We start from the raw sequence: 27,661 nt of genomic DNA on the forward strand, positions 1-27,661 counted from the left end.
CCCCACCTCCTTCTCGGTGTGCACGGCATGGCGCTTCGCCAGCTTCTCCAGCTCGATGTAGGCGTTGTTGGCCTGCGTCTCCACCTCCTTCTGCAGCTTGAGCCGGTGCTCATCCATCTCGGCCTTCAGCTTGTTCTCCAGGGCGATCAGCTGCTTCTGGTGCTGCCGCCGCATGCGTTTGTAGCCCGACATCTGCTCACGCAGCTCGCTCTCCTGCTCATGCTCGTGGATCTGCTTGGTCACCTGTAGGGGGAACGAGGGTTGAGGTTAGGCGACGAGAGGTTAGAGGGGCACGTGACCTTTAAATAAGACAGAAAATAACCTTTATTCAATGCATATGCCAACAAGGCAGTGTATAAAAAAATTACAGAAAGGAAGATCAAAACGGTGACACTCAAGGTTTGTCAGATAAAAATGCATTACCAATCTGTGAATCCAGGTTAACTGTTCCACGAGGGAACTGACTAAAAACAGAATTTATGTGAGATCAATCCTGTAATGTGTCTTCACTTTCCTGCAATCAGTCAATATCACTTGTCAGTTTGACAGAGGCAAGGAACACATTTCACACCGATGATGGAAAATAAAGAAAGACCTTGAGAAGCAATACTGTGAAATCCCCAGTCTCCCTGTTTGGATGAGGTTACCGCTGCAGCCCAACAAAAGCTCTTTCATCTGACCATCGCACATACACAGTCGCCACATAGATCAGGCGCCCAACAACGCATCCGAGGTGGCTTCAAGGCAAACTGAGCGAGGAAATAAAAGTGATGTAAACAACTTTAAACTGCTTAAAAGTTTATATTTCATCTAAGACCAGCGCTATGCAAAACCGGCAGCACTGGCGTCGCTCAGCCGCCGCACCATCGCTCCACAGCTTTCCCACCAAAACCTACACCCAGCCACGCACCAACCTGAGGACAGAAAGGGTTCTCCACATCCAGGTAGTACTCGCTCCTCATCTTCTCGTAACTCCCGCCCGAACTCCTTAGGCCAAACATGATGGCGACGTTAGCCAAGCGCACCAGCATCCAGAAGCCTTGTGTGGCATCCTATGCCTGACAGAACCCTGTCTGAGCTCCGATGCCGCCCCGAGACCCCCCTATTGGACAAGGACCCCCTCTCCTCCTCCTCCACCTCCCCCCCGGTTCGCGCCCTGGGCAGGCAGTGGCAGAGGCAGGCGTGTGAACTGCGAATGAGGCAGGCCGACTCTGCGGGCCAACAAGAGCACAGAGCGGCTCTTTACAGGGGCTAACGCTAAGCGGCGGACAGCAGGTGGGTCACATGAATACCTCATTGAGAAGGAGTGAGAGAAGTTGGGGGGGTGAGGGGGGAGGGGGGTGGGTGGAGAGGGGCAGGGAGAGAGAGATGGAGGGGGGGGGGCTGATTGCAAAGGAGAAGAGAGGGAGAACGAGCAGATGGAGAGTGATTGGGAGTTAGAGGGGAAAGGAAAAGATGGAAATAATGAGAAGTAAAATAAGAGCAAGAGGAGGGAAAGTAGGTGGGGAGGGGAGGGGAGGGGAGGGGGGGGTGGGGGTTGATCTCCCCTCTTAATCTGGTGCTGAATCAATACCCCTACTGTAATAGCAGCTCCCAATCCTAGTCACTTGCTTCACTGCCACCCCGCATGCTGCCACAAAGGGCCAAGTCACGTCATGTGACGGTTCCTTTCACACAAGGCTCAGAGACTGGAAGGGAGATCATGATATTCAGGAGGGGGGGGTGGGGGTGGGGGGTGCAGGGTAAAGGTGAATGTTCCTGTGAGATCAGTGGGAATTCACTGGTTGAACTGATTAATTTGTGTAATTTCCCTTTACTTGGCCCGTTCAAGGTGGTCTGTCTGAGGAAATTCTGTGTTGTAAAGGAAGCACCTGATGTGTTGAATAGGGGAGATGCTTTGCAGGCTGTGGCTGAATTGATTAATATGAGTAATCTCCCTGTAATGGACCAGGGTCAAGGTTGTCTTCCTGAGGAAATTCAGCGGTGCAAAAAAAAAAAAAGCACACAATTTGCTGAATGGGGAAGATGCTTTGCAAAACATTGCAATTATTTTCTCCCAAGAGGTGCATACTATAAGTGCAAAGACATGCTTTCTGTTAACTTGATGTTTTAAAAATAACATGATGCAAGTGAGCAGCTGCGTGATTCATACAACTAGTAATTCGTGGCGATTATTATCCTAATTGAAACTTTTTAGTCCGTGTTGAGTGTGACGGCTCCAGAGCGCAGAACAGGATGCTGCTGTGCTGTGAACGGAGGGCCGGGCATCACTGCAGACGTACAGAGAGACATACGGTGAAGTCATCAGGCTAAACGGAGGAAGCAGAAGCCTCTACATGCTTATTGTCCTGTTTCCTGTAGATGCACAGCGGTGTGGTTTCTGTATTCTCGACTTGTCTGTTTGCGACTCAAAGGGGACGCAAAACCACACTAGAGGAGCATCTGGTAAAACGACAACCTTGCGACTACCTGTGAACTTCAAGTCTTTTCGGTACAGCCTACATGTTAGATATCACCAGACAGCTGCCGATTGGTGGGGAGGGTTGCATGTTTCGATCTTGAAGTCTTGAAAACCAGACTGCAATCAGCTGCGCTGAAGCAGAGTCGAGTTGTTTTAGGAAGTCGCTGTCTCTCTCTCTCTCTCTCTCTCTCTCTCTCTCTCTCTCACTCTCTCTCGCTCACCGCCTTCCTCTACAGTCTGATAGTTGCTCTCTTTGACCTATAATAACCCCTGTCCTCCCTCTCTCTCTCTCTGTCTTCCCTCCCTCCTTCACTCTCTCTGTCCTTTTCCCTTTCTATCCTTCTCCTTCCCTTTTTGCTCCCCTCTCCCAGTCTCTCCCCACTCTCTTTTCGCATCTCCTTCTTCTGTCTCTCTCTCCCTTTTTCTCCTTCACTCTCCCCCTTTCTCTATCCCTCTCTCCTTCGTTCTGTCTCTCATGCCCCTTTTCCCTTCCTCTCTCTTTCCCTCTCTCACTTTCTCCTTCCTTTTTTCATTCTCTCCCTCTTTCACCCTTTCCTTCCCTTTCTTTCTCCTTCTCGTTCACTCTCTCCCCCCTTCTTTTTCCTTGCCACTTTCTCTCTCTGTGTTTCCCACCTCCAGATCTGACAGGACTCTTTCTTTCCTCTCATCCCTCTCTCTCTTTCCTGGCTGCTATCTGATGCTCCATGTCACCTCTGGGTGACAGAGCTCGCCATCCTCCTGTCGCCTCTCTCTCTCTCTCTCTCTCTCTCTCTCCGTCTTTCTCTGTCGGTCCGGCTCTCAATCTCCGCTGCTCTTTTGTCTCACCTCTTGTTTGTTTATCTGTCCTTCTCTCTATCTGTCTGCTCTTATCCCCTCTGCTCTTTGCTGTCTGTGTCTTTTCCTCTCTTCCTTCCACTGCCTCTTTTCCTTCTCCTGCCATCTCGCTCTTTCTGTTTCTCCATCCATCACTCTCCCTCTCCATCCCTACGATTCCCTCCTTTGTCTTTAGAAAATACGAACACATTCAGTTTCTTTCACAACATAAATGTCTCAATCAGGAATTTGCAAGCTTCTGTCTTTGAGGATTCTACTTAACAGCGGCGCTATGTTTTTATTCCCCCCCGTTTCATTTCCTCTCTTCTGTTCGTCTTCCCCCTCTCTTCCCCTGTTCTCTCCCTTCCTCTCTCCCCTTTTCTCTGGCGATCCATCACTCTTGCCACCCCCCCCCTCCTCCATTCTCTCCCTCTCACTCTCTCTCTCCTTCTCTCTTTTCCTCCCCCTCTCTCTCTCTCTCTCTCTACCTGCTGATTCCAGTCTCAGCGAGTCGAGGCCAATCTGAGGACGTATGCGCTCGGCAGAAAGCGATGATGTCATCTCTTCGGCGCCGGCGGGCAGGATCGGTGCCTTCACACGGTGGAGAAAATGTGGCTACGATGCTGCCTCCTTTTTCAAGACAAACCAGCCTCAGTTACACCAAGCTGCCGACGCCGTTGTGTGACCTCTTCTCGTTCACACTGCATTTTAGGCATTTTAGGGCTGATGCTCTTATCCACAGCGACTTAAATGAGCGCAACTGAAGCTTAAATTCCTAGATCACTGAAATTATACGCAAACAATAGTAAGCGGTGCTGGAGGTCAGAGTTTCCTATCACCCTAGAATGATCAGGTAACAGATAAGTGACAGGAAAAGAAATAAATTAAGAGCAAAGGAGAGGAGAGGTAGAAAGGAATTCTTTGCTTTTCTTTTCTGAGAGTATTTTCGAGAGAGAAGAAGAAAGGAGATACGATTCCCTCCTTTGTCTTTAAGTAAATAGGAACAAATTTCATTTTATTACATTAAAGGAATAACGTGGGGTCAAGTCGTCGGAATAAGAAAAAAATACACCACTAGACAACAACAAGGGCTCAGAAATGCAAGGTACATTGCAAATAGCTGTTTTTTACAGTGTTTAAGTGTTTTTGGGTGGATTTTTCCCTCAATGTCTCACTCGAGCTTCTGTTTTTGAGGAGTCTGCTTAATAGTGGTGGTGTGTATTTATTTCCAACCCTCCACAATCTGAATGGTCTACGATGGAAACGCAGCAACGCCAGCTGGACTGAATCCTGCGGCTCCTATCGATGTGTCGGTTTGTGACGAAGAGTGACGATGACGCTGTGATTAAAAAAACCCCCCCAAAAAACAGACTAACAAGAGTGTGTGAGAACAGACAAAGGAGACTGGCGGTCAACAGGGATATCAGTGATCCACGCTCTGGTCAAGGACAGTATGAGGACACACGCACGCACACACACACACACACACACACACACACATCTCTTCATCTTTACCCATTTTGTCTAATGTCTGGTTTAAGACCTGACAGAATGAACTCACAATTAAAACCAGTGGGTCGTGGGAGGGCAAACACGCACACACACAACCACCACAACAACTACTTACTGGTTACTGGAGCTCGTTACCATGACAACAGACACAGAGCGAGAGAGAGAGAGAGAGAGAGAGAGAAAGAGGAGAGAGAGAGAGAGAGAGAGAGAGAGAGAGAGAGAATTCCACCCCCCACAATTCACAACATTAAGTCGGGTCTGAGAATGATGTATTATCAAGTGCAGGAGAGGAAGTAGGGAGGGAGGGAGAGAGGGAGCGGTAATGCGAAGCGTAGTAGGAAGAGAAGAGAAAACAAAGGAAGAGAGGTGAATGAGGGAATGGACAGCGGAGAAAAAAGGGGATCCGTAACAGACAGTGGGGCAGAACTGGAGAGCAGAGAGAGAGAGAGAGAAAGAGCTGGAAATAGGGAAAGGCCGAAAGATGGACAGATAGAACGAAAGAGAAAAAAAAGGAAGAGGAAAAGAGAACAAAACAGGAAATAAATAATGAACAGGTGTGGAAAGAGGTGGGAAGTAAATAAGGAAAAGAGTGAAAGGGAAGGAGACACCACAAAGGAAAGAAGGACCTTCTTCTTCCGACTAGAAACCAGTAAAGCCAAAACATTCAGACGCCCCTTTTTTTATTGATCCCGTTCTGATCGGATGTGGATCTTTATCAGATCTCTTATGAGTGGAGCCATTACATCACAGCTAGACTCGACGTCCTTCACATTCACAGGCAGGTTTTAGCAGTGACAGACACCAAAGCCCCGTCTGCTCTCTTGTATGCTGCTATGGTGTAAAATCTCTTTTGTCTCGCACCTCTTAGACATTTTTTTTTTCCATTTTTACGTATTCAAATTGGCACAGCTTTCCAAAGTGTGTGTACCACGCACGTTTTAGAATGATTTTCTTTTTCTGAAAGCAGGCGTCAGTGGAAAGGCATCTTGATATGAACGGGAAAGCGTTCTGCCGGACTCACCAGTGAGGCGGACTTTATGGTGGCGAAGCGCCCCTGGTTCTTGTAGTTGTGCGCCTGGCTGCTCTTGTCCGAGGAGGCCGGCCTCAGCTCCGGCCGGTGGTCCCTGTGGATCCCATCGTCCCAGTTATACTGGTGGTCCTGGGACACACACACACACACACACACAAAGTAGAGAAAAGCAAAATGAGTAAATGACGATTATTATAATAAAATCAAGTTTAAACACCTGATAATTTCAGTCATGGATGCTGGGAGAAAAAAGAGCAACATAAATTGAACATAAACATCTACTTGCAAATCTCAATTTATTGTGATGTTTCCGTTATAGACCTTTTTCAAAGCAGCAAACATGGAAATTATATAACCAGTAGGCTACATATAGGCTAGGTCGTCATTGACAACAGGTGCAAGACAATTAACAATCAACATAATACCTTAGCCTATCAACATTACATATTATATCAATGAATAGATCCGCATTTTTCACATATGTGCCGCTTTGAAAAAGGTCTACAACCGAAACGTCGCAATAAATTCAGATTTGTAAGGAGATAGTGTGCGGGAGCCTCATATATTTAAATGACAATTATTAAATCACAGAGTGGTCTGCTTTTAATATAATACAAGGACGTAAAAAGGTGTAAAAATGTTGGCAAAACTGTGCTGTGCTGTAGGGCTCTCGCTAAAACACTTGTACCTAGCAACCTTTTGGAAGAACTGTGGCGGTGTTAAAATACCTTCGCTCTTTACTCTTCACAGAAATTCACTAACTTTTTAAAAGACAAAAATTTCCCAGCAACTTAAAATCGTATCACATCTGAATTTCAAAAAGGAATCTTCCGCGTTTGTTAAGGCGGCGCCAACCGTAACCTCGCAAACATCGTGAAATGTCAAAAATCCGGCGTTCATTCACCGCGCCACTAAAACTCTAATTGAACATTTTCATGAGCCCCGGGGACCAGAGCGCCGCTTCATGTGAGGAAGGAACTTCATCAGCATGTGAAAACAATGCGTGTCACTTTCTCTTGTTCCCGGCACCCACCCCCCGAACTCGAGACGACACACTGGCTGCCTATTCATGAAGTGACATCGTTATTCATACGCTGCCAAAACACAAAGAGCAGATGAAGAAAGAGAATGACAGTGCAGTGACAGGCATGCCTTCTCTGCTTTTGAAGTTATGCGGGATATTCAATGAGAATGTCAGGCATTGTGTTGACCTCTGCGTACGTGTGTGTGTGTACGTGTGTGTGTGTGTGTGTGTGTGTGTGTGTGCAGGATGCGGAGTGGCAGGGGGGTGTGTGCTGCTTGTCGACATGTGTACAGAGCCTTTGTTCTCCGGGTGTGAACGGTGTTGGTGATGAACTTGAAGCGATCCGCCAGAGAGTGAGGAGTGTGTCGATGGTTGCCATGGTTTCAGCCGGAGACAGGGGGTGGGGGTGGTGGAGGGGAGGGGAGGGGGGGGGGGGGTTACGCACGCTCTTGAAAACGGTCAGAGAAACCCAGAGGATGTTTGCACTGGGGCTGTGTGTCCCTTCTATTAGTTGAGCGCAGTTATTACCCTAAAAAAGGATGTAATTGTGCTGGATGCATAATGAACGTAATATCTGTGCTTGGGCGACAACAATGGTAAACGCCGACTAATGACGGATTGGGCCTGCCATCTCTTTATGCATTCAGCGAGGACTGGGATTCTTAGAAACCGGGATGCAAGGTATTATGGGAAACTACTGTCTGCTACTGAGAATATAAAGCCAGATCAAACTGAATCAGAGGCTGACTATTGGGACGGTCAGGAGGATCTGCCGGTCAGAAATCAGTTTTTACCTCAGGTTTTCACCCATTTATTTGTCTGTCTGTCTGTCATCAGGATATCTCAAATACCTATGAATGGATTTCCATGTAATTTGGTGGTCAGATAAGCCTTGGATCAACGAACAAATGATTTGATTTTGGTGGTGATTCAGATGTGGGATTAGACGTCCATTAGACGTCCATTATCGTTGAATCTAACAGAGATAGAAACTTGATTTCAAATCCTAAGGGTATGTTTGCAGCTTTAAGAAATCACTTAGAATATAAGTGATAGGAATGATGTCTTTGGGTGTGACATGAAGTTGGAGAATTGTTCAGCATTAGTGGAGGTTTGCACGCTCCTAGTGCCTTCTACTTTTGGTCTGTTTATGAAACCGGTCTGCCTCACTGTCCGTCAGTTCCTCACCAGAACCAGAAACCGATGGTGTGTCTTCACCTGTCTGTCCTGCTCTGGTCTAGTCCCACCCATCCCACCCATCCCTCTTATCCCTCCTGGCCTCTCTACCTTCTTGGTGTGCGGGGAGGAGTCCAGGGTGCTGTCGTAGTCCTGGTGGTGCATCATGGTCATGTCGGAGCAGCTGTCGTCCACCTCCTGCATGCTGTTGACGCTGCTGCTCTGGCTGCCCGTGCTGACCGAGGTGCTGGGGATGGAGTGGTTGCTGCCCAGGCTGTTCATCTTACAGCTGGCCGCCTCGCTGTCCTGCAAGTGGACACACATTCATGAACATACCTGTACACACAAGAACACGCATAACCCACGCAATCATGCACACACACACATACACACACACACTCCCATGTCCTTCACCCCAATATACGCAGGTCTCTCCAAATGGTATCATTAAACCCATTCACCTCAATACAGGGAAAAAAACCAATGACCTCCAGAGTGCATTACAGTCAAAGTCACGCTAAATTGCCCATTAACCTCTAATTGTTCAGATGTGTGTGTGTGTGTGTGTGTGTGTGTGTGTGTGCGTGTGTGTGTTTGTCATTCACCGGTGTCAATCCTTATGTTAATGCCTGCCTGTCTGTCTGAGATGTCTATCAGGTTCCTAATTGGACAAATCCACTTGACTGTGTGCACATGATGGATAAAGAGTATATACTATATATTGTACTTATATATGTACTATATATGGACATATTGATGATGTGAGTATTTAATTAGAGAAAGGGGGTAGGACAAAATAAGTTTTTACTTCTTCCTACTTCCTAAATGTAACCACTTTTGTTTGTGAAGAATTTAATGTATGTTTTCGGTTTTGCCAATTTTTGCCCATTTGATTGATTGTCTTGTTTTGTTTCTTTTTCATGTTGTTACATGTTTGGTGAGGTTTAGTGTCTGTATTAATATTTGGATCATCTACTTGTAGCTTAGGATGCTGAAGCTTTCTGAAGCCTCATCCTCCACATCTAGTTTGGGACTATACATTAACTCAGTAAGGGCTTCGGGGGTGTCTTGTTGCAGTGAGGTCTAGCGGCCGGTCTGGACTGCGTCACGTGGTGTTGGGTGACAGCGGGTGACAGTGGGCGACAGCGGCCGCAGTGGCTGCTGGGTGTCCGCGTTCCTCCTGCCCCAGGCCGGGTCAACTAAGGGACAGGCCGTCTCCAATGTCAGCCCAACATGCCTGCTGGGGGCCGGTTCTTGTTTGTTGCAGTGTGAAAACACTGGACTGGTGAAAACAGACACCGGCCATATTGCTTTGGTCTATCCGACTATTTGATTGAATAAAATCAGGAATCAGTTATGGAGGCCACTTTAGACTGAAGCACTGTATCTGGTTCCTCCCTCTTTTACCTTTAAGTGTTTTCTGTCATTGAGCTGCCATGTCCTACTCACCCTCTGTTTAGTGAGTTTGAGCTTCTGTCATTGGGCAGCAGATAGACTCCCAGATGCCGAGTCAAACAGAATGAAAAACTCCTTCATTCCATGTGCAATAAAATAGCTAAATTGTAATAATAAATTGCTAAATCGCACTACAAAGCCTATGATTGACCGACTGTTGATTATTGTTTTTTAGCAGACGACCTGACTGTTTTTTGTTTTTTTTTATTGACTATTCTTTCTATTAATTTCATTGTTTTTTGCTGCTGTTGCCTTTGATTTTACGTATGCTGTGGACTTGTGTTATTGTCTGTTTTATTCACCTGGCTGCAAAAAGAATTTCCCCTTGGGGATAATAAAGCTGAATTGACCTGAATGAACGTGGTCATATACAAACCCCATACCTACTAAACAAGTAAAAAACTAACTACAGACTTTTGCCTTTGAGATGTTGGAGAATTGTGAAGAGGATTCAAATGGGACTCGACTGGTTTCATTGTTTACCCCTAGTCCTTCACCCCCCCCCTCCTGCCATCCAACATGGCAGACTCCTCGCCATGCCCCCACCTGTTTCCCTCCCTATTACAACTTCCTCTCCATCGAGGCTCTGTCCATTGAACTACCCCATCCCTCTCCCCTTCATCCCTCCTTCCTCCCCTCCCCTCTCTACCTCTTCCTCCTCCTGGCTCTCTCCCATGGGCCCGTTGTGTTTCTCCTGGTAGAGGATCTTCTTCATCTTGCGGTACTGCAGATTGTCCAGCTCGCGCACCGCATCCTTGGTCCTCTGGATGAGGTCGATGAGGACCCGCAGCGGGCGTTCCCGACGCACAAAGTCATGCTGGACAGTGAGAGAGAGAGAGAGTTAGAGTTAGAGGGGTCAGAGGTTATTTAGAGGAAGGATGGAGGGAGGGTAGGGATGAAAAAATACCTTTCTTTCACAGTATGTGATGCAACTGATGTTTGGATGTTGGACGCTTCATTCCAAAATGAGATATACACCATTTGAAAACATGATGCCTACTTTTACAAGACGACAAAAAAATCATCCTCTATATCTATAAAGATCCTCTATATTTTAGAGATATCTAATAATGAACTTCAACTTCTTTCCAAAACTGATGCATAGCATTTTGGAAATTGACTTTTCCATCCGTGTCTTATGTGTGTGTGGTCTACGCAAAATATTTTCATATTTCCCCAAAGCTTTTTTATAGAAACAGGTCTTAGAATTCACAGCTTCCATTACTGTATGTTACAATTTTAATCAATTTAATGTAATCAACAAACCCATACATTTAAATTATATTGAGGTTATATATTTGAGCGTTTGATAATGCATCCCAACCACAGGAGTTCAAAGTGTTTACGTGGCAGCGTGCAGTTCTCCAAGACATCATAAATTGTGTTTAAAATTATATGTACCTGTATCCTAATCAAGGAGTATATTGTCTTAAACTTATTTCATTCATAGTGTAGTATTTCACTGAGCACCACAACTCTAACCAACACTAGAGGGCGCCTGCAGGTTGCTTAGCCTCAGCCTGGGAGCCTCACACTCCACATCCTGTACTACACTAAACACATGGGACCTACACCCCCCCCCCAACCCACCACACACACACACACACCCATACATAATCACACCTCCACTCACTCACTCTCATTCATAAAACATCTATTGCTTAAATGGCTGGCCGGTGAAATGTATGCAACCTAAAAGGGGTGGACGGACTAAAATATATACAGTATATATATATATATGTGAAAAATACTCTTTAGGCCTATTTCCAGCTATCTCTCTGCACACCTTCCCTTCCATGTGACAGATGCTGGTGTAATGGGGTAGTCAGGACACAGGGGGATGACATCACGCTCTGAAAATAGAGATGAGAGCGATTTGTCCCGTTTTCTGATGGACCTTCACTAGAGAGTGGGTGGCTGGCCTCGTCCCGTCGCCCAGGGAGCTGGGAGAGAAGTCATCTCCGGGAATATTGCTCAGAAAAGAAAAAAAATCAAATCCACCCCCCCCGTCGTGTCTGAAGCATCACTGGTAGCGAGTGAGAAGGAGTTTTTAAACACGACTACTGCCGCCTTTACAGGAAAAACCCACCCTCGGATACTCTTACACTCTTAGATATCAATCTGTGATGTTCAATGCATTCCAGGAGTTATTTTGTGATGAAGTGTTTAGTAATTTACTTTTTTGGCGCACTCACTTTCCCTCAACCTGCCACGTCTGCTTCTACTTCAGTTAGTGATTTCCTACAGAAAGGGGCGTGAACTTGTTGCTTTCAATCAAAGGTGGCCGTATGGGCATATGTATAGAGCTAGTCTTGTTGGGCTGCATTGCATTCTGGTCTATTGAAGCGACTGTCGGTGGAGAAATTGGTCTCTCTGCTTCTTCAACGATGGATTTCTCCCTGTAAGATTGTTGAACGTCTCTTGGTGCAAAATGGTGAGTCTAGAAAGAAGCCCTCGCTCTTTGATACTGAGGGACTGACACCAAAACCTGACGTTTACAGTTGATGTTTTAGATCGTTGAAACATTTTCTGCTATCAAACTTGTGTATCAAACTCTTGTAGCTGCACTGGAAATATCTGTGTTTGGCCAGTTATCCATGGGAATGAGAAAAATATGCCAGCAAACAACAAAACCATCGGCAATGGCTGTTTTTTTCCTTTTCCTTTAAATAGTGGCTATTTATGGGAGGAGGTCATTTGGCGGTTATTATTATTATTATTATTATTATTATATTAAATAATGTATACAGGGAGAGAGAGTGTGTTTAACCTGAGGCGAGAACACTGATAGCTCAAGGCCCCCAGATTAGTGACCTGATTTCCCCCTTAAAGAGCTTGAAGGGGCGCGTGTGTGTGTGTGTGTGTGTGTGTGTGTATTGAGAGGGAGAGTGTGTGTATGTGTGTCTGAGAAGAGAAAGTGGGGTATTAATCATAAGCTACATAACACCCCCCCCAGCCCCTCACTGTAAAAGCAGCCCCTTCGACACTGATCCAAAGTCTGTTTGGTACTTAACCCTCTTTAATGGTTTTTCTGGCAGGATTTGGGTCAGGGGTTTGGGGAAGAGTGAATTCCAGTCCTGCTGTAGATCCTATCGAGGCAACAGTTCAGAGACCCTGATTTAACCCCTGTCTGTCCAATCCCCTCCCCTCCACTCCCCTCCTCTTCCCTTCATCCTTCCTAGTCGAGGCAGGTGTGAGCACTCCCGCTGGGGCTGCAGCACGGCGGAGCGTGATCACCAAGAACATAAAACTCTTAGTGGCCAATAGGATTACCTGTTGGCCACACAAACAAAAAGATCAACTCCTCAATTACGTGAAAACACAATGCACACACACAGATTAACAATGCTGTTTTGTGTTTTTGCGTTGTGTTGGCTGGGAAACGTTGCCTTAAATGAAAAAAAAACAAAAACGCCGCCTTTTATTAAAAATCATGTATCACCCAGTCAATACAGTCCTATTCCAATATGATAGGAATGATCCAGTTTGTTTGATTACATATTTATTGTATGATTGGTCAATATTACACTGGTTGACTGTGGGAAGCCCTTAATCTGAACTGATTATAAAAAAGACTTTGTGATCAGAATCCACATAACAATAATTTTAAAAATAATAAATTCGATTTAAGAGCGCCTTTCTTAGACACTTTACATAGTTCGAGAGTTCAAAAATCCGAAAAATCAAGTTCAAAAATCAGTTAAGCTGCTTTAAAACTGCAAAAATGCATATGTTTTATTATTATTACTCGTAGTAGTAGTAGTAGTAGTAGTAGTAGTAGCAGTAGCATTAGTAGTGCTATTAATATTATTACTAGTTGTAGTAGCCTGGGTTTCAAAGAAGAAGAGTTTTAGTGTCCCATGGTGTAAATGCTTTTAGAGGCTTTTTCACCCTGCCAAGAATCCAAATATATAAAACCCATATCAGTCGAACCCTAGTCAAAAGGTTTGATGTGAAAGCAACCCACACAGGCCGCTATGGAGGCCTTAGCGACCAGAGCCACAAGGCGCGGCACAGGAAGAGGGGTTACGACAAAAAAAAAAAAAAAGAGAGAAAGAACAACCATTTCTCTGCGGGGTGCTCGATTCCTGTGTTTGCAGAGGGATTTGTGTATGTGCTTGCGTGTTAGGGAGCCGTGGGTGGGTGGGTGGGAGTGACTCATTCACACGGCTCAGGGAGTGACTGAGACAGGAAGTGAGGTCACAGCTGGAGGATTAAAAAGAGGGAGACTACTCACTCGTAGCAGCTCCCCCGACGAGGGTCTGTCCTGAGGAATTTTCAGTAGGCAGTAGTCAACAAAGCTCCGGAAGGGGTCAGACCTGGGAAGAGGGGGGAAGAGAGGGGGACAGAGAGATTGAGAGGAGGATCGTTAAAGAATGTGGGATGGTGAAAAGATGGTGAAAAGGCAGTGGTAGGATAAATGGCACGATGAGTGGATGGGTAGGAAAAAATGCAGGTATATAGGAGACAGAGAGGAGTGATGGAGGGACTAGAAGGCAGAAAAATTGTGGACCACTCAAATTTAGATTTTGGACAGAAGGATCAGAAAAGAATGTGATCATGACAACGCAATTAAATCATCAATTCCCCCCTTAATCAAACATGTTTCAATCATTACTGACCCAGCACACACAATCTATGCTTCTAACCATTCGCTTATACCATATACTATAACATTAATTTATCACATAATCAGCAGAATCTGCAGTAACGATCTAGGCATAGACCACAAAGCCGCTCCCCTCTTATGGTCAATGAACCTTTTTACGTGATGAGTAAATCTCTTTACATGGTATGGCTGTTGTGCTATGTTTATTGTATCAATGAATTAAACCAGAGCAATCCTATGTAATCTCTCAGTGTGGCCTCCTCTGAACCATATATAGATTATGTAAATATGTGGAGCAACGTAAATATAGGCCACTGGAGCTGTGGAACAGTGTGCCAGTGACTCTGACCTAAAAATATGCTGATAATAGATACAACATTGTGTGTTTGGATTGCTGCTACAGCCTTTCATAAGGAAGTAGCCAACAAATGCTGTGCGGGCTTTTTTTCGACAATTAATATGCAGTGGATTTTCACGTTCAGGGTAATTTCTATGCATCAGTTGGGGTGATTCCCCACCTATTCACAGGCTAGCTCCACCTAAACATCTCCACCTGCTGTCCTCCATGATTAGCCAAGGTGAACGGGTGCACTTTATACGCCATGCCAGTGTGTAGCAAGAGTACAGAGCGTAGTGTGGCCCTGTGCGTGTGTACTGAAGGCTATCCAGCAGCTCTATGGAGCTGATGTCTCTGCTAGTCTCATCTGGCAGGATGCTGCTAACGCCTCGGGCCGCTGGAGCTCCTCCAAAAATACCACGACCCCGCACCGCCCCACACAACCGCTCGCCTCAGCACGACGCTAGAAACCAATGCTAATTTCACAAAAGGCGTACCCCACGCATGGTGATATGCAGCAAATTCCAACTTACGCCCTTCCTCGCCTCGTATTTCACACAACATGCTTCTTCGTCGCTCATGATACACGCTCTGTTTTAAGGCGTAAAATCAGTCGACACTGGTTTAATGGGGAACATGGGTGATGGAGAGACACAGTAAGGCCATCGTTGCCTTCGGGCTTTTCAAGGCAGGAAGAGAGCCACGTTCAGACACTTGCCTTGGCTGTGTTCAGGAGACGTGGGCTGCATGCAGCATATCACAGGGAACACACACCTGCATGGCGGTTTAGGCCACACACACTCCACTCCACAACCTAACCTCTATTACTTTGCCTTTATCATACCATAATGCACCTAGCATGAAAGAAGTGCACAGCAGGAGGGGAACTTCAAACACGGGGTTAATATTTGATGAGTGTCGTTTCCCCATGACACTCACACCTCACATGCAACTTGTACAACGCTGTCTTGCTAATTTCCGACTTCTCTCCCAGTTTTTCACTCTTTTTGCTAATTTAGGTCATCTACCTCTACATCCATATTCCTGAATATTTTTCCTCTTTTCCATTGTGCCCAACATGAATCCCTCCATTCCTAGTTCTTATGGAGTATATGTGAACATCAAACAGCTATGTGCTAGCTATTATAGAGTACAAGTGCTTATGAAACAGTTGTGCTGGGTAGTATGAAGAATATGTGTTTATTGAATATAGTTGTGTTAGCTAGTTTGAAGTGTAGCTATGTGCTACTTAATATGGAGTAGCCTACATGTGTAACATGAACTTACTGTACTGTGAACACCCTGCCTACTCACGATGCAAGTAAAAGATTAATTACTTCCAGTTCAATTTCACCCCTTTCCATAAAAAGCATATCAGCAGACATCCATACTATCTGCCTCATACAGCTGAACCATTTAACTTACAGTTTTTAGATGTATTAAGTGAAATAAACATGAAAATATCAAATCTGATGATAAGTTCCCCTGTACTGCTCCAGCAAGGAGTTAGCACAGCTGGTCCCATCTGAAAGAACAAAGTGGGGTGAGATGGTCTTCCAAACAAAGGGAGTGAAGTGTTGTTCAAAACCTGCTGGTCCAAATAACACTGATCAAAGTTTTTTGATGTCTGGGGTGGCTCTCTGGAGAATCCATTAGCAACCACAATCACACAAGCCGAGAGGCTGCAGCGGAGAAAATAGTGCATGAGGCCGGCTACTTCCCCATGTTCTGTTCACAACACCATGAGTATGTCACAAGGAATAGTTACGTATGTGCTAACTATATGCAGTGTATGTGCATATGGAGTTATGTGCTAGGCTAGTGGCACCAGTAAACAGCCTGTGATGCAGCCCAGCAGGACGAGGTGCGGCTCTTCAAATAGGATCTCTCTGGTAGAGGGCCCCTTGGTAATTACATAAGAGACTTAGAGCGTGATCTCGCACAAGGCCTGTCGCAGGGATCACAGGTCAGGCAGATTAACGTAGGGATGGCTTAACCTGATCGGGCCCGGATCGGAGCGTGCCTTAATGTTCACAGACGACTGGCGGTATTGCATCACCAATTTGAGAGGCTTTCATTTTGTTTGGCGTTGAAAAACTTTTATATGATAAGATTTGCCCTTCGAGGGCCTAAGGATAATTTTAGCAGCGTATGGCAACCTTTCATTACATATCTACTTGAACAGCTATGAGGTTGTGGGATTGTTTGTTTTCAACATTTGCTGTAGAATTTGTTTATTCTAAACTGTGCACGCTCACACACACACGTCTTGTCTATTATTGTTGAGTTTGTGTTGTTTTTGTCGTTGTTATCTCATTTTATTTTATCTTATTTGTCTGTTTGTTTCCTTGAAAAAAAAAAAAATGTTTTTCCTGTACTTTTGTATACATAATGCTTCTTTTTTAATTGTGAAAACTAATAAACAAAGTGGTGAAAAAAAAAATAACTTTTATATGAGCCATTTTATTATTGCCATTGAATGAGTGTTTTGGATATTCAGAGCACTGTCCCGTTTCCCGCATTCTCCAAACACTATGCTGTTAAAATTGAGGGATGTGAATGAGAAACTGTGATATTTGATTGAATTTCCCCATTGACACATCACTCTCTGAAATTAGACTGCAAACTCTACAGACTGCTTTTCTTTCCATGTTTTGGGGTATAAAAAAACCCCAAAACAGAATGGTAATATTTGCTTATATTTGGGGCGAAGTGTGCGTTCAACTCACCACTCGTTGGACTGCAGCGTGGGGGAGTCGTTCTGGGCGATGTGATATAAGGCACTCATGGCGTTCATGTTGAACAAGGGCGGCTTACGCTCCGCTAAAGGAAGGGAAGAGGGGAGAAAGAGAGAGAGACGGGAAGGGGGGGCAGAAGAGTGATGTTTTAGCGCCACAACTTTCACCAATGTCACCAATTCTCTTGTGCTTGTGTGAACATATATTTGAGTGTTTTCCTGTTTGGGGCAGCAAAGAAACTTTTTGGTCCTCTAGCCACAGTGACTGGTACATCTATTCTTTGTCCTGCTGTCTCAGTTGTCATTTTAATCAGTAAAAGCCCTTTGAATTATAGTATAGGCCTATAGATGCTTTCTTTTGCCAATAGGTAGATTTGTGCTCACCCAGTTCGATGCAGGTGATCCCAAGGGACCAGATGTCCACCTTCCCCTCGTACTGACCCTCGTCCATGGCTAGGATCACTTCAGGGGCCATCCTGAGGACACACACACACACACACACACATACACACATACAGTTTATTAAGTATGGGGAAAAATCCATGCAAATGTCATAATCTGCTAAGCCTCTCAGAGCTTTTAAAGACTCTGGTATGCTGTGATAGCAGCTCAGTTTTTAGAATATGTGTGTGTGTTTCTGTTAATGTGGAGTTTGACAACTGTGCGTGTGTCAATTTAACATGATCAGTGAGACAAAGTGTACTGCTGGCTTTTGGCACCATTAGAGTCCATCATGAGTCCAGCTGTTTATGTGTTGCTTTTTTACCCCACCAAAGCTGCTAGCAGGGTGTGAGTGAACATTTTGTCTGATAAGGCTGACATCAACTGACATCATGTCTACAAGACATACAAACAAATAGTGTACGGTACAGTCACCAATGTAACCAAACATAATACACCTGCTGGCCTTGGATAGAAACCGAGAGCAAGTGAGAAATGTCTGTGCTCTAAGGAAAAGTCCTATAATATAGAACTGTAAACACCAAGAACTTGCACACGGATTAAAATGAAAGAAATCTAAAAGCAGCAAACTGGTGTAAAAAAAGGTACTGAAATTAATTCACATATATGCAAAAAAAGTGCAAAAAAAGTGCAAAAACTAAAAAAAAGTGCACAAACAGAAACGTTTTCTGCCCATCAGACCATCATCATCATCATCATCATCATCATATGAGTTCTTGTTGGTCTTCATCTGCCTAGGATAGAAACCAACCAGGACACTCAGCCTCCCGTGTTGTGCCCTGCCATGTCATGTTGTGTTGTGATGTGTACTGACCAGTAAGGTGTTCCCACAAAGGAGTTGGCAGGCGAGGCGATGGAGGCGGAGCCAAAGTCGGCCAGTTTGACCTGGCCTAGCTCAGTCAGCAGGATGTTACCAGCTTTCACGTCTCTGGATGGGGAGGATGGAGGGGGAAGATGGAGGGGTAAGATGGAGGGGGGGCAAGAGGGTTGGAACATGAAGAGAAGATGATAAGAAGCACGGCAGACAAAGTGAAGCCGCATCAGTGTCTGGTCTCTATTCTGTTTTGTGTAATGCACCAATGACATCATGCAAGTCAGAGTCATATTCGATAGTACATTTCTGTATTGCTCAAATATGACCAAATATGGTGGAAAATAATGAAAATAAACACATTAATTATGGTCTTAGGGGGCATAAGTGTAAATATAACTGTAGCCCATATGAGCAAATGGGGTTCCTTTTCCCTAGGCTGTTAATATGCATCCAAATGTTAACTAACTCATTGACGTATTTGTGTGCGTTCATTTTAACAACCTTTATGGCACTCCTTAATCTCTGCGATAGAGCATGTGATAAAAACTGAACAGTCAAATGAGTTGGTATTGCGCCATTGTTGGATACCAATCACATCTGTCCGTCATAAAAGACAATATTATGGACCCCAGTGAGATAGCAGGGTCGTTACTCCCTGACTGATGTTCAAGAAGGAACTGGCTGAGCTGCAGATTACCACTGGCTGGTGAAACGCATGTAGAGACACGATGTTTTACAGCCTTATTAGCAAACACTGTAATAAAGGGGGAATGTGGGTGTCTCCCGGCTCATTCCGTCTTGTTTTTTCTCATCTTATCTTCCTGTTGGGGAAACATTTGGAACAAGACGACACGTTGACTCACCTGTGAATCATATTATGGGAATGTAGGTAAGCCAGTCCTAGCAAGGCACCGTGGGTAATGGCAGCAATCTCCACCTCTTGGAGCGGTTTCTTATGAACTTGGGGAGAAAGGAGCAAGGAGGAAATGAGCTGGAAAACCCTCTAAAGACTTGGATTCAATCAACTAACAGTCTTAATGCAAACCTAACTGTTGTCTCCAAATGTCATCACTTCAAATAATGTTCTACCCACAAAGAGGGTTTACATGGTAACAGTGCACATATTCCACATAATTCCACATAATTGGATTGAATAACTGAGTTAAAATAATGCTATTATTCGGAGGTGTGGATTTCATAGAATTGTTGAACTGCTTATTTCATGTCTGATGGAGGTCCAAAATGTCACCGTTTTAATAATAAAGACTCTTTAATGGAGAGTGTGGTGCTTCATCTTCCATGGATAGAACTGTAGCCACCATGTACAGCATATACACCAATCTGTTCTGCCCATATTACAAAAACAAAATATTCCCCTGGCATCTGCCATCTGGATAACGTGTAAGCGGTTGTTATATGGGCTTTAAAAGCAGGTTCCCTGTGGACCGCTGCAGCAATAGAGGCTGTGTGCCAAGGCAAAAGGTCACGGCATAACTATGACGGAGAAATTTCAGAAAGGCTAAAGTACCACAAAAAAGGCCAGGGTCGCCAACTGTCCTGACTGTGTATCTGCGTCAGTGATGAGTAAAAATGTAGGTGCTTAAAATAACACGCTGGGTTCGGGTCAGGAATGCTTCGAGGCTGAACAATCCTGGAGGTGGAATCTTGGGTGAGTGGAAAATGTTTGGTTTTCGCAAAAAGAAGTTAAGCTAGAAACTACATAACAGAGATCTGGGCCTCCATCCATATAAATTCTAAGAATAGGAGTACTAATCTAAGATCACTGCTCAGACCACATAACCGAGCAAAACTAGCTGAAAGAGGGAGTACATTTTACATTTACATTTTCGCCAAGCACATTTTACATTTTCATTTAACTATGAGTGAGCAGGCAGGGGTTCACTGTCTTGCTCAAGGAAACTGTTCATAGACACATTGGCTGAAGGTCACACTGACCCTGAAGGTGCGTGCACAGCAAGCATTTTTTGGAGCAGTTTATTCAAACTTGTGGAGTGTTTCGGTTCGTTGTGAGAACAATGCCATTTGAACTCTGGAGCCAAATAACCACACCAAGACCGCCTGAAAATGCAGGTTTCTGTTCCAACAGAACTGCAGTGCAGATCGTTAGGAGTGAGAGCGCAGTCCAAACCAATTACAGGAAACAACCCCGAAACACAAGGTTTTATGGGTATAAGGACACAGATGTTGACATCTGACAACCAGCAGTTCCTCATGCTTGGAAAGCCAGGCATAACAAAATGAACAGAACCACTGTCTGGACTCATGCTCATATCTAGCTATTTCTTCATGTGTTCTTAACTGGAATGAACACCGGAGGAGGGAAATTATGACAAAGAGTACAGACAAGTCCATCTAAAGTTACAGCAGCAAGCTGCTTGTGAGTCCATGTGACTTTTGTTTACGAGCCCTACTTTGCTCGTAATTGGGCATTGTGAACCTAAATGACCCAAAAACAAAAACATAGTAAACTTTTTCACTATGATACAGACGTAGGAAAGAAAACAAGACCCTCTGCTTATGGGGCTGGTGCTTTTGTACAACTATTCTCTTTTATACAAAGAAATAGAAGAAAGCTTAACTCCCGGAATGAGACAAAAACAAACTTATATATGTATGTTAAACGCACTTACCCTCTAATAAGTCTGATGCGGAGCCCAGGCAGTACTCCATCACCAGCTGCAACAGACAGACAGGACACCGTCACAACTGGATAACTAACCATTCACACGGGGTTCATTCAATTATAAAATATCCTAAATACGAAGCTTCAAGTCAGGTTTAGGTAACTGCAAAAGTGTGAAGATGCTCTGTACTGCAAACAGATTACAGAATGATGTTTGCAGCGGATATTGTTCTGATTACTTATTTAAAAAGTCCCTACAACACATGCAACAGTAGGCAGTAGAAAGAGAGAGAGAGAGAGAGAGAGAGAGAGAGAGAGAGAGAGAGAGAGAGAGAGAGAGTCGGGCAGAAACAAAATGAAAGAGAAAAAGTGCAAAGGATAAGACAAACAGGTTGACAAAAAAAAATAGAAAGAGGAAGAAACAAAACCTCAAGACTGGGAGAAAGAGGGGAACTAGGACACGAGGAGATGAGGAGAGGGAAGATGAGACGGAGGACAGAGAACAGAGAGCGTAAACAAAGAGAGAGAGGGGGAGAAGAGAGGATTTGGCGCCGGCCAGCAGCGTCTCTCGGCTCCACTCACCCAGGCAGTGTTGTCCTTCAAGTAGCAGCCTTTGTACTCAATGGTGTTTGGGTGTCGCAGCTGTTCCAAAAACTTGACCTCCTTAATGATGTCCTGCCACTTCTGCCGAAAAAACAAAGTCACACACACACACGGTTACACCCTACAGGTATCATATCAATAATACCCATGTGGGCGTTTGGCATGATTGTGGGTGCAACGGTGCGATCGGCCTCACCAAAATACCCATCATCACAGGGCAGAACACACTTGGGGGTATTATGGCTTGTACACAGTGGTTAACGATGCGTGTGTATGGACTAGAAAGTTCTCTTCAAAGCAGTATACATACAGTACTGTGCAACTCTTAGGCACCCAAGAGTTTTTATATAAATTGTGTCTTAGATGTTTATTCTTTTTTTTCTGCATTAGTGTGTCAGTAGACTAGTCTTTATTAGTACATTTTTTCATATTTTGAAACTTTTCAATTAATTATTTTTGAAAGCATCTATGCTTTACTTTTTTCTTTTACATGTGTCTAAGACTTTTGCACAGTACTGTATATAGATGCTAAAAAAACAAGAAAGATTGCAAACTAGCTTCCTGGTTACCAGAAGAGTTCGTATAGCAACCAATAAAGCATGGCTAGCTGGGAATTATTAGCAATGTTGGAAAGTGTGTTTGACCAATCAGACTGTTTGGCTGAAACTATCCATTGTATGCATCACATAGCATCAACACGTCTCTGATGGTGGCACTATTCCACAACACGAGGGCCGTGACATTTATGCCTCAGTCACGGGTTTACAAAAGAGGAGAAAGACATTTACACAGTCAACCACAGAAGGGCGGGCACAAGTTCAGCTGTAGTTTGAAGCCGCAATCACATAGGACACTTTTTTGAATGTGCTTTTTTCAGTTTTTCCAATGGTTTGTTTGTGCCGGTGTCTCCTCAGAACTATGCGCCTTGCATTTTGGATGCAGAGTTTTTTCATGTGCTGAAATATCTCAACTTTAGCCACAAAAAAAAAGACAAACAACAAAAGTCAAAATGGAGAAAATTGATTTTAGTCATCTCAGAACTGCCATCTTTGTGCAGGCAAACAAATAAATACTACCGTGAGGAAAAAATGAACAGCGCCTGGTGGGACGTAAGAAGCCTCTTTCAGTTTCCCTGTGAGTGACATTGACTTTTGCTTCTAGCTTGTTTTTAGCAACATTCCCCCTAAGAGCCTGTCATGTATGGGCTCTTCTTCTTCAGCGAGCAGAGCAATCGCTAACTTTCTCGTCCATTTTAATTTCCTTCGTTATTTTTGCTACTTCAGGGTTGCTAACTAGCACTAAAGAGATAGCTTGCAAGCTATTGTCAAACTCTGTGTTGCATAGCAACAAGAGTGATGTAACGCTGCTTGCACCCTTTGTGATCTTGCTCTCTCCGTTACTAGTGACACTCACAGCTGTGCTTTGTGTTTAAGCATGAGAAAAAACAAGAGTCCTATCTGATGACAGCCTAACCCTAACCCCTACCTGACCTTAAAGCCATTTTGTGATATGGCTCACTGGGATTGACAGTCAAAGGGCAAGTACATAGGCTACAGTATGTGGATTTCACAAGACCTTTCCAATCAAAGCTAGACCTACTTGGAGATTATAGAGAATGTTTAACTTAGTTTTAAAGACAAAGTTCAGTTTGGGTGTGTGCGTGTGTGTGTGTGTGTCTCTTACCTCGGTGGTCTGCTTGCCATTGTAGGACATCTTCTTGATGGCCACCACCTCATTGGAGTAGGAGTTACGGGCCTGAAGGAGAATAAGAGATAGAGCGGATAAGATCAAAGTCACGAGTAAACTTGAGGACAGACAAGTTTTACGAATACACAGAATACACATAACCCTTTCACAAGACATCACAGGACTTACTCAAGGTTACTTTTCCTCACGGCCATAAAGCTCTATAAAAATAATTCTATCAATTATCAAGCTCACAACGACAAAAATTGGTGTAGCACACTGTAAAGAAATGGCTAAGACAATAAATTCCTTTAAACTGAATTGCTGTACAAGAATCCCATGGCTCAAAAGTATTGAAATAACACTGATCAAGTGAGGTAACTGATTATAGTTTTACAACAAAAAAATGAAACTTTGATTCACTGATTAAACGTTTCATAAATGTTTCATTCTTAAACGTTTGGTGGGACAAATAAAGCATGAAACTAAAAAGAAAAAAGAAGCGTTTGCGACTTGAATCTTCTTTATAAATGTTTCATCACAAAAACATCACAGAAAGCTGGCGAGTATGGAGTAAAACAATAGTCAGTTTAATTTACGCATGCATGAAGAATGCACAAGTAGAAAAAAAAAATCCATAACATGCAGAAGGATGCAGTGGTAACGGAAGCTCTTATTTGAAATGAATGAATTTCCATTGGAGAACACGTGTGACGCATTAAGGGCGATCTAGCGGTGAGTAGAATAAATCGAATGCACGCAAGACACTTGTATCACAACGCAATGCATCTGCAGCAGAATGATGCGGCAGTAACAGATTCTCCCATTGGAACTGAACAAATTTCTGTCAGAGCAACACGCTTGACGCACGGCATGTGATCAAAGGCTAACAGAAGCCTGCATGTACAGTAGCTGCTGCATGGAGGTTAGCCTGTAGCTTGGCGTTTGACTTGGGTACATCCACACCCCCAGGTTAAACCAGTGGTGTTAACCCCTGGGGGCGTTTGGCCAGAGGGACGGCAGCGCTGCGGCTCAGCCTAAGCCCACAGCTCGGCTTCATCCCGCTTACAAATGAATGGGAATTTCATGTTGGGAATCAAATGGAATTACAGTAGCAGCAGGCAACTGAGTATTCCCATTCGCTTTCATCAGATTCATTTGAACCCTATGATTGCCTGCCATTTTATGCAAACTAGCCATTCCTGCTGGTGTCATGTATGGATGGCTGGCTATGGAGAAGAAAAAAAATCATGTACTACTGAAATATTTAAATACATTTAGAGCTAATTGTCATTACAGAAGAAAGGGATTGTATCAATAATTACAGGAGGCTAATTCATTCACCATACAGTACGTTGGTGTGTGCTGAAGGCCGTGGGTGATACGCCTCAGCACATTTAAACAGCGGGGAAGTTTCCCTTGTTCTGCTCTTTAATGGAGTTCCTCCTCACTCTTCACATGCATAAACTATGCATGCACATGCAACCACCTAAATTTATATAGTAATAACCTACTTTTACAGACTTTGCATGCACGCATTTACAATGGTAGCAGTTGTACCAGTCTCCCGTCATACATTTACCCTGCAGCTATCCTGCATTAGTGCTGCAAACAGCTCTTTCTTGAATGTTATACAGTAGAAGCAAATCACAGTATTATAAACCACAACTCTGTGCCTAGGGCGGCACAGTGGCTCGGTGGTTAGCGCTGTCGCCTCACTGCAGGAAGAACCAGGGTTCAATGGAGTTTGCATGTTCTCTCTGTGTTTGCGTGGGTTTCCTCCCACAGTCCAAAGACATGCAAATCAGACTGGAGACTCTAAATTCCCTATAGGTGTGAATGGGAGTGTGAGTGTCTGTCTATCTGTGTTAGCCCTGTGACAGACTGGCAATGTGTTCAGGGTGTTTCCCTGCCTTCTGCAGAGAAATGCATGCTGGGATAGGCTCCAGCCCCCTGTGACCCTGAATAGGACTAAGTGTATCAAGAAAGTGAATGAATGAATGAACTCTGATCAGATCATTCCTTGTAAGTTGATTTTTCTATACATTTGTTAGTTAAGCAAGCATGCAGTAAATAGCCTGACTTTTACAATGATCAATTAATTTTTTTTCAATTTTCAGTCAATTCAAAATGTAAGGCAGCTACTGCAACTCATTTGCTAATGACAGAGTGCTAACTTGCAGTTATTTATGAATCAGTTGGATATGGCAACCCCCTTGTACCAACTGTTTTTCAGTATTTGTAATCTGAAGACAATGTACATCCTGAACTGAATGAACTAAATCTGAAATGAACCCAGCCATGGTGTACATATACTGAAGCTGCTCTGGCTAACAGCTAAAGCTAGCGGTGCACCAGTTGTGATGCGGATAGCAGAAGTGTGTCAGTGAGCACAGCGTTGGCATCAGGGCAGGATTTAGCCGCACAGTGGACCCTGTCAGCCAGACGGGCCACTACTGATGTACTGGAGCTGTGTGTGTGTGTGTGTGTGTGTGTGTGTGTGTGTGTGTGTGTGTGTGTGTGTAAATGACAAGGGATAGAAGGGGATAGTAATGCCCTTCCAGCCTAGAAAACCCTGCCCCATTATTGCCAACTTCTGTCTCGTTCTCTACCAAGAGAACAGCTGTCTTAGGAGGAAGAGTGGAGGCTTATCCCCCCCAGCCCTGCATCTGGAGAGGAGAGGAGAGGAGAGGAGATGAAGAGGGAGAGGAGAGGAAAGGAGAGGGCAAGGGAGGAACGGACTAGGAAGAAAAGGAGAGGAGAGGAAAGGAGATGAAGAGGGAGATGATGAGAGAGAGGAAAGGAGAGGACAAGGGAGGAAAGGACTAGGGAGAGGAGGGGAGAAAAAGAGATGAAGAGGAGGGAGAGGAAAGATGCAGCATGTTTTCATCCCCCCCTCCACACGGCTTTAGAATCAAAGGCTTGATGAGTAATTAGTGATGATGAGATTAATAAGAAAGGCTACAGAGAAAGTGCTGAGAGGGGATCTGTCTCCACTTAATTGCATTCAACGAGCCATAATATACCGGGTTACATTCACAGTATGTGTACAAATCAATGAATCAATAAATGAATGTGTGGGGGGAACTAGTTAATAAATAAACCATTGCTCTATTCATGTTTTAATTACAATCATGTATTGAAGGGATAAGACAGCCTGGCTTAACAGTAATAAAGTGTCCGGCCCTTCGTACACATGCTGTCTTGCTTGCTGAAGTAGAAACCTCAGCTAAATGAGGACACAACAGCAGTCAGCCAGGTAATGAGTCAACCAGCCCGTCCGCAGCAAATGTTTCCTCTCAGTTGATATTTGAATTCCACCTTCCAACTCAGGCTTTCCATTACTCGCATCGTTGTTTCCTTATTCCTTTGTATTTGCATGGCGATTCATACGTGTCTGGCTGCAAGCCTATCCATCGGCAGTTAATACAGACAGATACTGTCCGAGATACCTGATTGGATGGTCGATGTAGGCGGGACAAAGCTACTTATAACCCCATCACAGAGTGCGACAACAACTACCAAAATGGCAGCGTCGGAAAAGTAATTGGATGATAGCAATCCTTAATTTCCAGATTACGTCAACCTGCTTTTCTACTGTGATTGGTCATTGATTTTGACAACTGACAATTGATTTTGACAACTGAAAACGAACACCAACCGATCAGTTGGGGCGAGAAATTACGTCAGTGAATTAGTCATGGATAGGCTTGTGTCCAGACCGCTATGATTTGCCATGCAAATTCTAAAAGTGCTAAAGACTGTGATTCATGGGGGCTGGACACCAGGCGATACATAAGACATATTGTGATATAGTATATCGGTATTGAAAAAAATTCTTATGATTATCGTGGTATTGATTTTAACCAAGGATCTCTCCAGGATTACTTCTATGTTGTCAGAAGGACAGAGGAGATGTATAGAGTCAAATGTCCTTCACTCCATATTCAAAAACTTTCATGGCCTTGTTTTATAGTTTGGAAATTCCCAATCTTTCAAGGAGTTTCATGAGCTGAGGGAGCCGCGGCGGAGACTTCGTGTTTTATCAAACTCACAAAGTAGACGGCCCCGAAGCTGCCATGTCCGATCTCGTGCAGGTCGCAGAAGACGTCCTCGGGGTCATCTTTGAAGAAGAGGTCGGCCAGCTCTGGGTCCTTTAGCGCTCCTTTCCGTGTGGACGACGGCATTATGGGCTGTACATGGGCTAGGCGCCGGGCACCGCGCTCACATACACACTACTGCTGCTGCTGCTGCTACCGCCGCCAGACGTCCACGACGGGCCCGGCATTGGCCAGCTA

At 44.4% G+C, this 27,661-nt stretch overlaps 1 protein-coding gene across 1 annotated transcript; it reads right to left on the reverse strand.

Moving 5' to 3' along the window:
• On the reverse strand, nucleotides 1-27,661 carry LOC139653295 (serine/threonine-protein kinase TAO3-like; the record flags this gene model as incomplete). Its single annotated transcript, XM_071530290.1, has 13 exons — nucleotides 27,419-27,661; nucleotides 23,361-23,432; nucleotides 21,657-21,758; nucleotides 21,082-21,127; nucleotides 19,294-19,390; nucleotides 18,431-18,544; nucleotides 17,539-17,630; nucleotides 17,147-17,240; nucleotides 13,709-13,790; nucleotides 10,121-10,288; nucleotides 8,128-8,322; nucleotides 5,808-5,945; nucleotides 1-243 (listed from the first exon to the last, which is right to left on the reverse strand). Coding segments are annotated over exons 1-13 (1,575 nt in total), but the record flags the coding sequence as incomplete, so codon positions are not given.

The sequence above is a fragment of the Centroberyx affinis genome, unplaced genomic scaffold (assembly GCF_046629955.1).
Source record: "Centroberyx affinis isolate AG114_WGS23_722 - 3 ecotype Tasmania unplaced genomic scaffold, CSIRO-AGI_Caff_v1 ptg001909l_1, whole genome shotgun sequence".
In the NCBI taxonomy this organism is placed as follows: domain Eukaryota; kingdom Metazoa; phylum Chordata; class Actinopteri; order Beryciformes; family Berycidae; genus Centroberyx; species Centroberyx affinis.